This window comes from Marmota flaviventris, chromosome 1 (genome assembly GCF_047511675.1).
Source record: "Marmota flaviventris isolate mMarFla1 chromosome 1, mMarFla1.hap1, whole genome shotgun sequence".
In the NCBI taxonomy this organism is placed as follows: Eukaryota; Metazoa; Chordata; class Mammalia; order Rodentia; family Sciuridae; genus Marmota; species Marmota flaviventris.
This window is the reverse complement of record NC_092498.1, coordinates 203,905,801-203,918,464: the sequence shown is the minus strand read 5'-3', so window position 1 is coordinate 203,918,464 and position 12,664 is coordinate 203,905,801. Positions and strand designations below refer to the sequence as shown.

General features: G+C 36.7%; 1 protein-coding gene across 3 annotated transcripts in view; it reads left to right on the top strand.

Annotated features, from left to right (window-relative positions):
- Positions 1-12,664, top strand: part of Smarcc1 (SWI/SNF related BAF chromatin remodeling complex subunit C1) — a 142,073-nt gene that overhangs the window by 99,062 nt on the left and 30,347 nt on the right. For 2 of the 3 annotated variants that reach the window (XM_027932047.2, XM_027932049.2), the window contains exons 22-24: positions 5,540-5,595; positions 7,590-7,704; positions 8,328-8,482. In XM_027932047.2, the coding sequence (XP_027787848.1) occupies positions 5,540-5,595; positions 7,590-7,704; positions 8,328-8,482 (326 nt within the window). The remainder of the gene's footprint in view (positions 1-5,539; positions 5,596-7,589; positions 7,705-8,327; positions 8,483-12,664) is intronic. The other variant, XM_027932048.2, reaches the window with a different exon arrangement.

Genomic DNA, 12,664 nt, shown 5'->3' with positions numbered 1-12,664 from the left:
TGCTAACAATATCTTATCTGTAGTCAGCCTACTTTGCAATAGCACACCAGAATTTGTTTCTTGTATCTAACTGTAACTTAGTACCCATTGACTAACATTTCTGTCTCTCTCATCCCTTACTCACCTTAGCCTGTGGTAAGCACCATTCTGCTTTTAATTTCTATTACATTAATTTTTTTATATTCCACATATGAGTGAGACTTTGGGGTAACTTCTCTCTGTGCCTGACTTACTTCACTTAATATATTGGTCTCCAGTTTCACCCGTGTGACAGTGACAGGATTTTATTCCTTATTTTGGATGATTAGCATTCCCTTGTGTGTGTGTGTGTGTATATATATGTACCATATTTTGTTTATCGATTCATCCTTTGGTGGATATTTAGCTTGTTTCCATTTTTTTTTTTTATTAGACCTCCCCTCTTAACATTATTACACTCAACTCATAATCTTTTAGGGGACACACTCAAACCATATCCACATCATAGCAACTTTACAGAAAGGAACTTTTTTATAGTTCATCTTCTTCACTGTATATTCATCAAGATCTGGTTCCTCTAAATTTGTGTTGTTAGGGGTTTGTTTGTTTGTTTGTTTTTGACAGACCATTCTGAGTATTCAAAAATTATTGATATTTGAGACCTTTGGGGGGGCTAATTAAAAATATTATTAGATTTTTTATTTGCCCTGAGGGAAAAGTAGGAGAAATCAACATCAAATGAAAAGTGGTGTTTTGTTTTTCTCTCCTTTTCTGAGATGCTGGGGATTGAACCCAGGACCTTGTAGATGTGAGGCAAGTACTCTACCACCTGTGCTACATCCCCCTGCCCCAGGATTTTTGTTTGTTTATTTGTTTTAATTCTCTGATGAATTTGGAAACTCTCTTCTCTAAAGTAGGGTACCAGAAGTAAAATATAAGTAAGATACATAGATATGCCTATACAGTTTTTATTTATTGAGGAAAGATCTTTAAAGGCCTAAAAGCTCCAAAGTACTGTACTATCTTATATTCTTATATGGAAATACAATGGAAGAAGACCCAAACCCTTCTGAGAATAGGATCTGCTTACAGAAACACCCAAGGACACCAGGCGGGCAGTATAACTGTGGTTGATCATTTATGTGCTGTTGAATGCTGAAAAAATAAACCCACCAAGTCATTCAGTGTGAGTGTATTGAACCTATTCGAGAGAAGCATTTTGAATTAAAGGTTTTTCTTAAATGAGCTTTTAAATATTAACTTACAATGATGGATGAAATAGTAAACGTTATCATGTAATTTTTTTTTGTGTTCTCAATGCTATGGTACTTGTGAATAAAGTAGACCAAAATCCCTGCTCTGTGGACTTGATAAAATTTGAATATATAAATAAAAATTTAATATATAGAAAGAGTGTGTTGGATGACAAATGCTATAGTGAAAAATAAAGCAGGAATGAGGAGGATAAGAGTGAAATGTGGGGAACTGCAATTTGAAATGGTCTGAATGAGGAAGTAGCATTGTTTTCATTTTAAAATCCAGAAATTGAAAGGTGGGGTTACATAGGTATTGTAAATAATGGTCAGATAATGTCTCATTGACAAAGTTACATTCAAATGAAGATGTAAATCAGGTCAGGGAGGGAGCCATGTAGACACCTAGAATAAGAGTGTTCCAGGCAGGGGAGCAGCCTATAAAGGGCCCTGGGCAGTATCTACCCAGCACAATTGAGGAACAACAAGGAAGTTCTGGATTGGCAGAGACAGGCATTCCTATTAGATGATGAGACCCCTTGTGGTTCCTCATAAAGTTTTAATGTTTACCCTAAGTAAGGTAGAGCCAGTGGAGGAATTAAGCAAAGGATTGTCAGAATCTGGCCGTTTCAACTGTTGTGTTGAGAACATGCCCTATCTCTTATACCTATAATCCCTGTGACATAGAAGGCTAACACAGGAGGGTTGCAAATTTGAGGCCAGCCTTAGCAACTTAGTGAGACCCTGCCTCAAAATAAAATGAGCAAGGAATGTCACTCACTGATAGAGTGCCCCTGATTTCAAGACCCAGTACTGAGGGAGGAAAAAAAAAAAAAGAAGAGAAAGATAGTGACACTGACACTATCAAGTAGTTGTTAAATTGATTAATTATGTAATATATTTAAACATCAAAATTTTTTTCTTTGTTGCATCACTAAAACTATTATTAAAAAGTTTTATTATGGTCTGGGGCTATAGCTCGGTGGTAGAATAGTTGTCTACATGTTCAAGGCCCTGGATTCAATCCCCGGTGGGGGGGGGGGGGGGACAAGGCTTTGTTCAGGATTTTATTAAATGGCTTCGTTAAGTTTTTTCTTCACTTGACCTGTAGGCTAAACAAAATAGTTTTTCTGATAACCTCTTTATTTATAACAAATATACTGAAATTGATAGGCTATTTGGTGAAATTTTTCTATACCCATCAGGTTTAGCTTTACCATATTTATCTAACTGTATAGTTCCTGTGTGTGTGTTTGCGCGTACAAGTGTGCAATTAAATGCAGGGGATTAAATGTGGGGTCTTGTGCATGCTTAGCACATATTCTTTTTTTTTTAATATTTATTTTTTAGTTTTAGGTGGACACAATATCTTTATTTTATTTTTATGCGGTGTTGAGGATAGAACCCAGGGCCCCTCACATGCCAGGCAAGCATGCTACTGCTTGAGCCACATCCTCAGCCCAGCACATATTCTTACCACTGGGCAACCACTTAGCCCATAGGTGTCTTGCTATCTAAATAAGTGGTTATTTGTTATTTTTGGTGAACTATTTTAAAGTAAGTTGTGGACAGAATGATTCTTTGCACTGTAAGCAGTTCCATCGTATGTATTTATGTATTTATTTATTTGAAGATGAGGACATTTTCCTACATTAACTACTATAGTAAATTTTGGCCCCTTTTGGGATATTAAATTTTTCATGAAGAAAGTTGGAATGAGCGTGCACATTCAAGAACCAGTAAGGGTGCTGGTCATGATGTACATGCCTGTAATTCCAGTGACTCAGGAAGCTAAAGCAGGAGGATCACAAGTTCAAGGCCATCCTTGTCAATTTAATAAAACACTAAATAATGCAGTGAGTCCCTGTATACAAATAAAAAGGACTGGGGATGTAGTTTAGTGGTAAAGCGCTCCTGGGTTAAATCCCCATACCTAAAAAGAACCAGTAAGGGTCTGTCATACTTTTTATCATAATCCCCATTGCTATTTCCTCATCTCAAGTATCAGGGTTTTTAAAATCTTATTACCTTTTTGATAAAGATTAGATTAACTATCTTATCTTAATTTTAGTTTAGAGAAATTTCAGAGGTGAATTTTTGGGTTATCCTTATAATTAACTATGCTTTTGGGAAATTGAATCACAAATAGGATGATTAGAGAAGATTCTTTCATGATCAATTCATGTAATGTCCACAGAGCTCCTTAGCCTGAAGAATGAAGGACTTCAAAGAATACCTCTGTGGAGCCATTGTCACAGCACTGTAAAGAACAGCCCAAGTTATCATACCTGGTTTTCAAGAAGATTTAGATCTGTAGCCTATCAGGAGATTAAGAAGATCATCCTATAATAATATTGAAAAGGTTACTTTCTAGGAACGTAAAACTCAGAAGTGACTGTTAGAATTCTTGCCTCAGATACTACTCATAACTTATAAATAGCCTCACTATTCTCACCATGAGGATTTCCATAACACTATTTATAAAGTCAGGCACTTCTAAAACACCACGTGTAAAAATACACTCGGGCAGTGGACCCAAGAAAACAGAGGAACAGTATTTTATTATGAGACTCATATCTTGTGGAGTGGGCTTCTCTCTTCTCTTTATTACTCTTATATTAAAATGTCCCTTTCAGATCTGTTTTAAAAGACATTGAAATAGAGACTCAAATTTCTGAGCACTTTTTTTTTTTAATTTATTTATTTTTAGTTTTTCGGCGGACACAACATCTTTGTTTATACGTGGTGCTAAGGATCGAACCCGGGCCGCACGCATGCCAGGCGAGCGCGCTACCGCTTGAGCCACATCCCCAGCCCAGCACTTCTTAATTGGACGATTTAACCTTTAAGGACTAGCTAGAATTTAAGTGACTTCCTTGATTACTCATATTTTCAGGAAGAAAATGTCTTTCCTTATATAATTGCCTGCCTTTCAGGGACCATTTTATCAGATCAGGCATTTTGTTTACTCAATGAATACCTCTTGTTATTAGCAATTCAGAAGTTATATAAAACACTTTAATAACCTCTAATGATTGAGGTTTACACATACATGAAAAAAACCATTCCATTGTTGGAGAGTTTGGGGATACAGTGAAGGATGCATAGTACTAATTGGTTCAAGGAGCACTATGCATAGGAAGTGCTATAACAGAACAAAGTTACACATTATTTTAGACTTAGAAAGGCTTCACAAGGAGAGTGGAATTTGAGCTGAACGTGGAAAAGATGTTCAGAATGTCACTGAGCAGATTGGAGCAAGTAGTCCTTTGTGTAGAACAATGAGAATGAAGGCACAGAAACAGAAGGGAAGGTTATTTAGTGTAGGAATTAAAGCAGACTGGCCATTGTACAAAGTTCAAATGGGGACATAGCAAGCATGGCCAGAAAGGTAGATTATAACTAAGATGTTGAGAGCTAGAAGACTCACAAGTTTGAGCTGTATATTGCCGTCTTGTGAAATGCTTAAACTTCAATGTAGGGAAAGACAGGAATAGTCTCCCAGTATTGAATAACTTCCTGCCAGGCTACTCATTTCTGTTCCTCTTTGACAAGACAACATTGATTTTACTAGTAATTCTCAAAACTTTTGATCTCAGTTGTCCTTTATGCTCTTCAACAAAATTTAGGAGCCCAAGGTGCTTCAATTTATGAAGATTATGTCTGTTGATATTTACTATTTTAGAAATCAAAAGATTACTAAAAGCATTTACAAGAACATGTTCCTTTAGCCATTGGAGCAATGGCTTCATAAAACATCAGGTAGCCTTTACACATTTGTGAAAGAATCAAACTGAAAAGATAGTAGCACCTTAATGTTAGGAAATTTTCTTACTTTGTGCTAGGCAAGTGCTCTACCGCTGAGCCACAACCCCAGCCCCTCAGGGAACTTTATTATGCAAGCCACACCAACATCATCTCCCTGTAATTTTTATTTTCTTGTGGTTTGTATTTCCTCTGTACCTATCTTTTTTCTCCCTAGAATGCTCTTCTGTATGCACATGCTATCACTGCCCCAGTGATATTTCTGCTTAGAAAATGCTCATGTAGTTGTCATCATTCTGTGACAAGTAGTCATGCACCCCTCTGCTTCCCAACACATCTCATAGTGCCTCTTGTGAACTGTGGTTGACTTGTTGGTTTATATCCTCTCCAGCCAGAATGTGATGCTCTTGGAGTTTGGTGAATATTGGGCTTATCAGTATTTAGTATCTGATTAAAAATTTGTTAAATGTGTGCTAAGTAATTTTATTTTTGCCTTAAAATTTTTAGCTCTGTCCATAATTTTCTTATTTTTTTACTTGTAGAAGGAGGTGAAGAAGAAAAAATGGAAACAGACCCTGAAGTTCAGCAGCCTGAAAAAGTAAGGTCTATTTGAATTGTCTTACAGTAGGAAAAACCAGAGAGAGAGCATGCCTTTTGAACATAATGGTTTCAAGTTTTTTGTATTTGTTTGAATCCCTTTCAGGGAACTATGAATAGTTCTGTCAACCACTTGGATTTGTTGTTTAAGATATAGTTCTTCCAACATATGATAAGAATTTTCCACTTATTTATTTGCTGAAGATTTATCCATACCCTATCTTCTTTTGTACCTCTTTCAGACACAATTTAGAAATATGAATACAAAAGTTAGTGTTGCTGGGGATATAGCTCAGTTGTTGCTTGCCTTGCATGCACACGACCCTGGGTTCAGTCTGTAACCCCACAAACTTTTTAAAAAGTTAATGTTAATGGTGAGTATTGAATTTTAGTCTCTAGGTCCTATACTTGTTCCGGAAGAGAATTAAAGTCATGACATTGTTTTCTAAGAGAGTTAACTGCCAGCAGAATATTATAAAAGATTTAATGAGAAGCTGATATTTGAGGTATTTTTTTGGGGGGGGGGTTACTAGGGATTAAACTCAGGGATACTCAGGCGTGTAGCACCATTAAACCACATCTTCAGCCCTATTTTGTATTTTAAGTAAAAATACAAAATAGAGACAGGGTCTCACTGAGTTGCTGAGGCTGAGGCTGAATTTGAACTCATGATCCTCCTGCCTCATCCTCCTGAGCCGCTGGGATTAAAGAATGGATAGAACTATTAACAACGCTAGGTAGGGAGAGACAATAGTATATCAATGCAAGGAGGGCATCAAAGTGCTCAGAATGTTATTGACCTATTCGCTGTTTGTAGGAAATTGTAAATTCAAGGTAGGCTGGACAGAATAAGACCATATAGCCTCTTCAAGGACTGGATATGGGTGTTTACATTCCCCAGACTGTTACAGAATATAATGGGCAGTCAGCCACCATTTGGGTATGTAAAAGCAGGGATTTAAGTCTTGATTACATGTGATATTCTTAATTTATAGAAAAGGAGAATATAGGATAATAATAAAATGGATTGTAATTCCTACTGTGTCTCATGCTTTGTATTTTCTTGTTTCTTGTTTTTTCTCCCCTGAATTTCTTTTTTGGGCAGTACTGTGAATAAAACCCAGTGCTTTATATAAACATTCTACTCTACCACTAAATTACATTATATGCCTTTTTTTTTTTTTTTTTTTTTTTGGAGACAAGATCTTGTTAAATTGCCCAGGCTGGCCTCACCCATTTGCAATTTTCCTGTCCTGGTCTCTTGAATATTTGGGATTATAAGTTTGCATCATTTTGATGCAACCTTTACCAGTTTTGATTTTATTTAATTCTTTTTTTTAATATTTATTTTTTAATTGTAGTTGGACACAATATTTTTATTCCATTCATTCATTTTTTTAAAATCTTGTTTTTTTAATATTTATTTTTTAGTTGTAGTTGGAAATACCTTTATTTTATTTATTTTTATGTGATGCTGAGGATCGAACCCAGGGCCTTGCATGTGCTAAGCCACAACCCTAGCCCTCATTTAATTCTTAAAGCAGCTTGATCAAATTAATGATTGTGTCTCCATTTTATAGATGATGTGATATAATTTATCTAGAGTCATAGGAATTTCAAAATCCGAAAATAATACCATATTTGTCCAAGGAATTGTAGTATTCAGTTCCCAGTGCATGAACATTTGCTTTTTGGTGGCTGTCCCTAAGATCACCAACAAATGGTTAGATTAAAAAACTTTGTCATGGGCTGGGGATGTGGCTCAAGTGGTAGCGCGCTTGCCTGGCATGCGTGCGGCCCGGGTTCGATCCTCATGCACCACATACAAACAAAGATGTTGTGTCCGCCGATACTTGAAAAATAAATATTAAAAAAATTAAAAAAAAAAAAAAAAAAACTTTGTCACCTTTTTTTTTCCTGGTAGCATTTCTTCCTGCTTCTAAAAGGACTGTTTTTAACTAACTCCTTATTCTCTTGTTTTTGTACCTCTTTCAGGCAGAAAACAAAGTGGAAAATGAAACAGATGAAGGTGATAAAGTACAAGATGGAGAAAACGAAAAAAATAGTGAGAAGGAACAGGATAGTGAAGTTAGTGAAGATATCAAGTCAGGTAATTTGAAAAGTTCCTTAGATTTCATTATTATGTAATTATTAAAAAATGCATGAAAAATGCAGGTAGAAATGTTTCTTCATTTATTTTGGGTTTGTATTTTAATGTAATAAATTCGCATTTGAATTTCATTTAGCAGCTAGGTACCAGTGCTGATTCTGGTAGTTTTATTTTGCCTCTTCATTTTCAATAGTACACAGATGAACTAGTTATTCAATACCACTGAAGCACAGCCCCTATACCTGCCATTTTATTATCAGTGTCATTGGTTGATATAACCCTTTTTACCTTCCTCAAGGCTTGTGGAAATACTTTGTTCTCAGTTTCTGATTTTCTTTAGACCCTAGGGGTTCCCAGAGCATTCTGCTTACTAAAACAAATTTGTGGGTCTTAGGTTAAGTTCTCCTGAATTTTCCTTTATATCCAAGGGAACTATACACAGAACCTAGAGAAAAAACAGGAAGACATTTAGAAAGTACATCTCAAAAAGTGGCAGACCTAAATGCTTGGAATGATTGAACAAAACTTAAAAAAAAAGAAGAAGAAGAAAAGGGCTGAGGTGAGAGAGAACATGGGTTATGGAAACTATGTACACTGGTAATAAAGCTTTCTGATATTTTCAGAAGAAAAGGAGACCGAAGAGAACAAGGAACTCACTGATACATGTAAAGAAAGAGAAAGTGATACTGGGAAGAAGAAAGTGGAACATGAAATTTCTGAAGGAAATGTTGCCACAGCAGCAGCAGCTGCTCTTGCCTCAGCTGCTACCAAAGCCAAGGTCAGCCCTTTGCAGTGTTCTATTACACTATGAATGGCCATATTGTTTTGAGTTAATTGGAAACATTTAGTATAAAGAGCCTTGCTCCCAATAGGAGATGACTATTTGCTTGAATGGCATTTCTAGGTTAAGAAATTCACAGGCAGGAGGAGGTTGGAAGAAAAAGGAAATCCGGTCCTAAAGGGTGACTTTTTTCATTCCATTCATTGTGTCATTTAGCCTTGGAAGACTACAGAGATTGAAGGCAGATACTGAAGTCCCTTTTAGGGACCAATTGTCTTTTTGTGATGAATTTGTCAACAGAACTTGTCTTGGACCATTGTTCAAATAATCTCTATCAGATTGAAATACTTATTATTTTTAAGACAAAACTCTTGTTTCCTTATATAAATACATCACCCTTATTACAGACTGAAAGGAGGGAGGGAACTGAAAATAGCTCTTTTTCTGCTTGAATTTGCCAGCTTTTCTGGGGGTGGTTTTTTCTATTTATAATAAAGTATCGGCTGCACAGCATATTTAAGAAGACAAGAAAATGTTACTTTTCTCCACTTCATGTTAATTTAGCATTTTAAAGTATTCCAAACATGAATATATGAAGTTTTAAAAAATCTTTTCACTCATTCTACATTCTACCTCAGAAGTAATTTCCTTCCATTATAGGTTACCACATTCAAAAAGCAGTGATTATAAGTACATTTCTAATCATTTTTTATCTTGAGCTTGGTAAAGGTGTTCTTTCATGTTTTTTAATTTCCTCAAAATTTTCAGCTCCTGTGAATTTCTCTGAAAATGATTCATAAAAGACCCATAGATGAACCAGTTCCAACCACAAGGCCACTGTTTTGAGTGCCCACCCACATGGCCTATGTCCAGATGGACTTGGGAGAATGGGTGTCTAGAGGGCATAGTAATGTTCAGTCAACCCAGCAGTTTCCCAGCTGATATTTACTATTATAATCGCTTGACATCCCACATATTCATAGTTCCCAGGTCTTCCAAAGGTATCTTCTGATCTGTATGGCTTTTTAGCTCAATTTTAAGTATTCACTTTCCCCTACCACCACCAACACAGTTCCTCTAGGAAGTTTTGAGGTATACTCGTGCTTAAGTGAGTGCTAATATAGATACCAATTTGTGTTTCATGTTTTCTAGTTTTATGCCTTCATTGGAAACACCGTTTTATGTCTCTTTGTCTTTTCCTCGGACTGTTTCGTCAGCTTGTCTTTGAGCTGAGTTCTTATTGTTAATGCCGTTACCAGAGTTCTTAGAAACTTTAAGGATTGTCTTGGGCATATTCTTTCGTTTTATAGATGAGATGCTAGATGCTAACATGACTAGATGATTCAAGAACTTTTCAAGAACTTTTCTTTCTTTCTCATCCTCCAGGTCTGCAACTTCAGGTGATCTTTGATTCCTCTGATTCTTTTAACATTCCCTGTCTGGTCAGCTACCAAATTCTTCCTAGCCCTATCTGTTAATGTCCCACCCTCCCTTAGGTCAGCTTCCCTTACTTTTATTTTTTAACCTTGTACTAGTAATTGAACATAGGGGTATTCTGATCCACCACTAAGCTACATCTCTAGCACTTTTTTAAATTATTATTTATTTTTAAAAAATTTTAAGTTGTAAATGGACACAGTATCTTTATTTTTTATTTGTTTATTTTTATGTGGTACTGAGGATTGAACCCAGGGCCTAGTGGAGGCTCTAGAGCTAGCTCCTGAACAGATAAAGTAGCATGCTTTCCCCCATCCTAGCTTACCACTGAGCCACATCCCAAGCCCTTTTTAAATTTTTTCTTTACTTACAGATGGACACAATACCTTTATTTTGTTTGTTTATTTTTTAATTTTGAGAAAGAATCTTGCTAAGTTGCTTAGGACCTTGCTAATTTGCTGAGGTCCTAACCTCAAACTTGGAATCTTCTTGCCTCAATCTCCCAAGTCTCTTGGATTACAGGCATGCACCACTGCACCTGACATGGAACATGTCCGTTTTTGCATTGCACCTTAGTGATAGCTGTGACTTTCCCCACTGAAAGGAGGGGTATGAGACTGGAAGCAGGAGCCCACTGACAAGGTGCTCTCTGGGTCCCTTCCATCTGGGTCTTCAGGCTTAAAGGAAAGGAAGGACCCTGAACTATACTGCTTTAATAACTTCCCTCTCCATCCGTTTAAAATTTCAGAGTCTTTAGTAGGGGTTCAGAATTTCTTTGTGATCAGAACCCTTTTTGGTTTTCAAGCCTGTTTTCTTTTCTTTTTTTTTTTTTTAATAATTTTTAGTTGCCAATGGATTTTATTTCTTTATTTATATGTGGTGCTGAGGATCGAACCCAGGGACTCATACATGTCAGGCAAGCACTCTACCACTGAGCCACAAACCCAGCCCAAGCCTGTTTTCTTAATGTGTACCTCCTGTATTATTTTCTTTATGCCATTCTGTTAAACAGAATCATGTTTTACCTCTAGCTTCCCTCAGAATATGTTTCTTTTACTCTTTCCTGTTATATCCCTACTCTATATCACTGTGCTGTGGCCTTAATTCCTTGCCTGAGAAGGAATTAAACTGGTAGGCTACTTTGAAAAGTTTCACAAATACCTTGTGTTTTTCTCAGATATCACAGCTATTTAATATCTGCAGCTTTGGGCACAGAAGTGCATTTAGTAGGCACTACTTACTGACAATCTTACATCTGTTTGAATTTTTTACTGCGTAGAAACTACCTTTATGGATCATTTGGCCGAGGCCTTCACTATTCAGAAAAGTGTCTACAGAATGTTGTTTCCCCCTGAGAATAAATTTCATTCTGCTCATATTTCAAATTACTAGGAAGTTATATTTTTCTTCTCCCCCCCCCCCACCAGAGATTGAACTGATAGCCACATCCCCAGCCTTATTTTGTATTTTATTTAGAGATAGGGTCTCACTGAGTTGTTTGCTTTTGCTGAGGCTGGCTTTGAACTCGTGATCCTCCTGCCTCAGCCTCCCAAGCCACTGGGATTATAGGTGTGCACTACCACACCTGGCGAGATTTTCATTTTTATTATGTTTCCCTCTGGTTTGTGAATATACTATACATGCTTATGCTATATAGCTTGGCAATGTGAGCTGTTCTGTACCACTTACAGCTGCATCCGATATATCTCACAGCACATAATCATTTTTGTACTACGTGGTAATCAGAGGGTAAGGAATTCACTTAAATTACTGTAATTAGTATAACTTAGCTAGCCAATCTAAGTTTCAGTTACTCTCTTAATTGTGTCTATAAACAGCCTTATTATTATTAAGAGTTTGTCACCCTCTGACATGAAGTGATAATTAGTCTCTACATCGATCTCCTGAACAGATGAGGTGGCATGCTTTCTGGTTTCTCCCTATCCTTACTATAGGAGATGCTCTTCAAGAATATGTCCATTTTTGCATTGCATCTACTGATAAGTTGTGAATTGTGCCACCTGAGGTAAGAGTGTGTGAATGTAAGCAGGAGCATCATTAGTTAGGTCCCTTCCATTGGAGTGTTTAGACTTAGAGGAAAGGAAGGGCCCAGAACTGTTGCTGGAATAAACTAGAATTTCTAGAACATGTGCAATTGCAAGCACGCACTCACTCTCTCTTTTTCCAACAACAATAGATTCAGCTCTTCCAAGAAAGCAGGAGACCATGTTTCCTTAAAGTCACATACATTTCTTTCAGTTTTATTCACAAATCACTTTATGTTTACATCCCTAAAATGGTGAAAATAGGTGTTAGCTCTGGGGTAATACGAAGTAATTTTCTTAATATCTCAAAAATATATCATAATTTTCTCATTTACTGAAATTTCTTCTGGAGATAGGAAAGTCAGCACTGTATTTGATGTCTTTAATCAACACTTTAATTAGGAAGTGTTGATTAAAATTAAAGGAATCGAGTTCAGTTTCTCAATAGACTGACTCTTTCTCCTGTTGTTTCTACTCCCTACATCATGTTTTCCTTACCTTCTCTCTAAAATTGCCAAGCAGGCGTAAATTTGGGTCTTCCCTAGGCCTCCTTGACTTTGGGGACTGGAAATCAGATAAGTAGATAGCACTTTAAATGCTGGGGAGGCTTTGGGAGTCAAAAAACAAGGAGGCCTTTGGAGGAACTAATGTTAACGTGTCTGAGGTTCCCAACATTGTTAGTGCTAGGAGAGTAGGT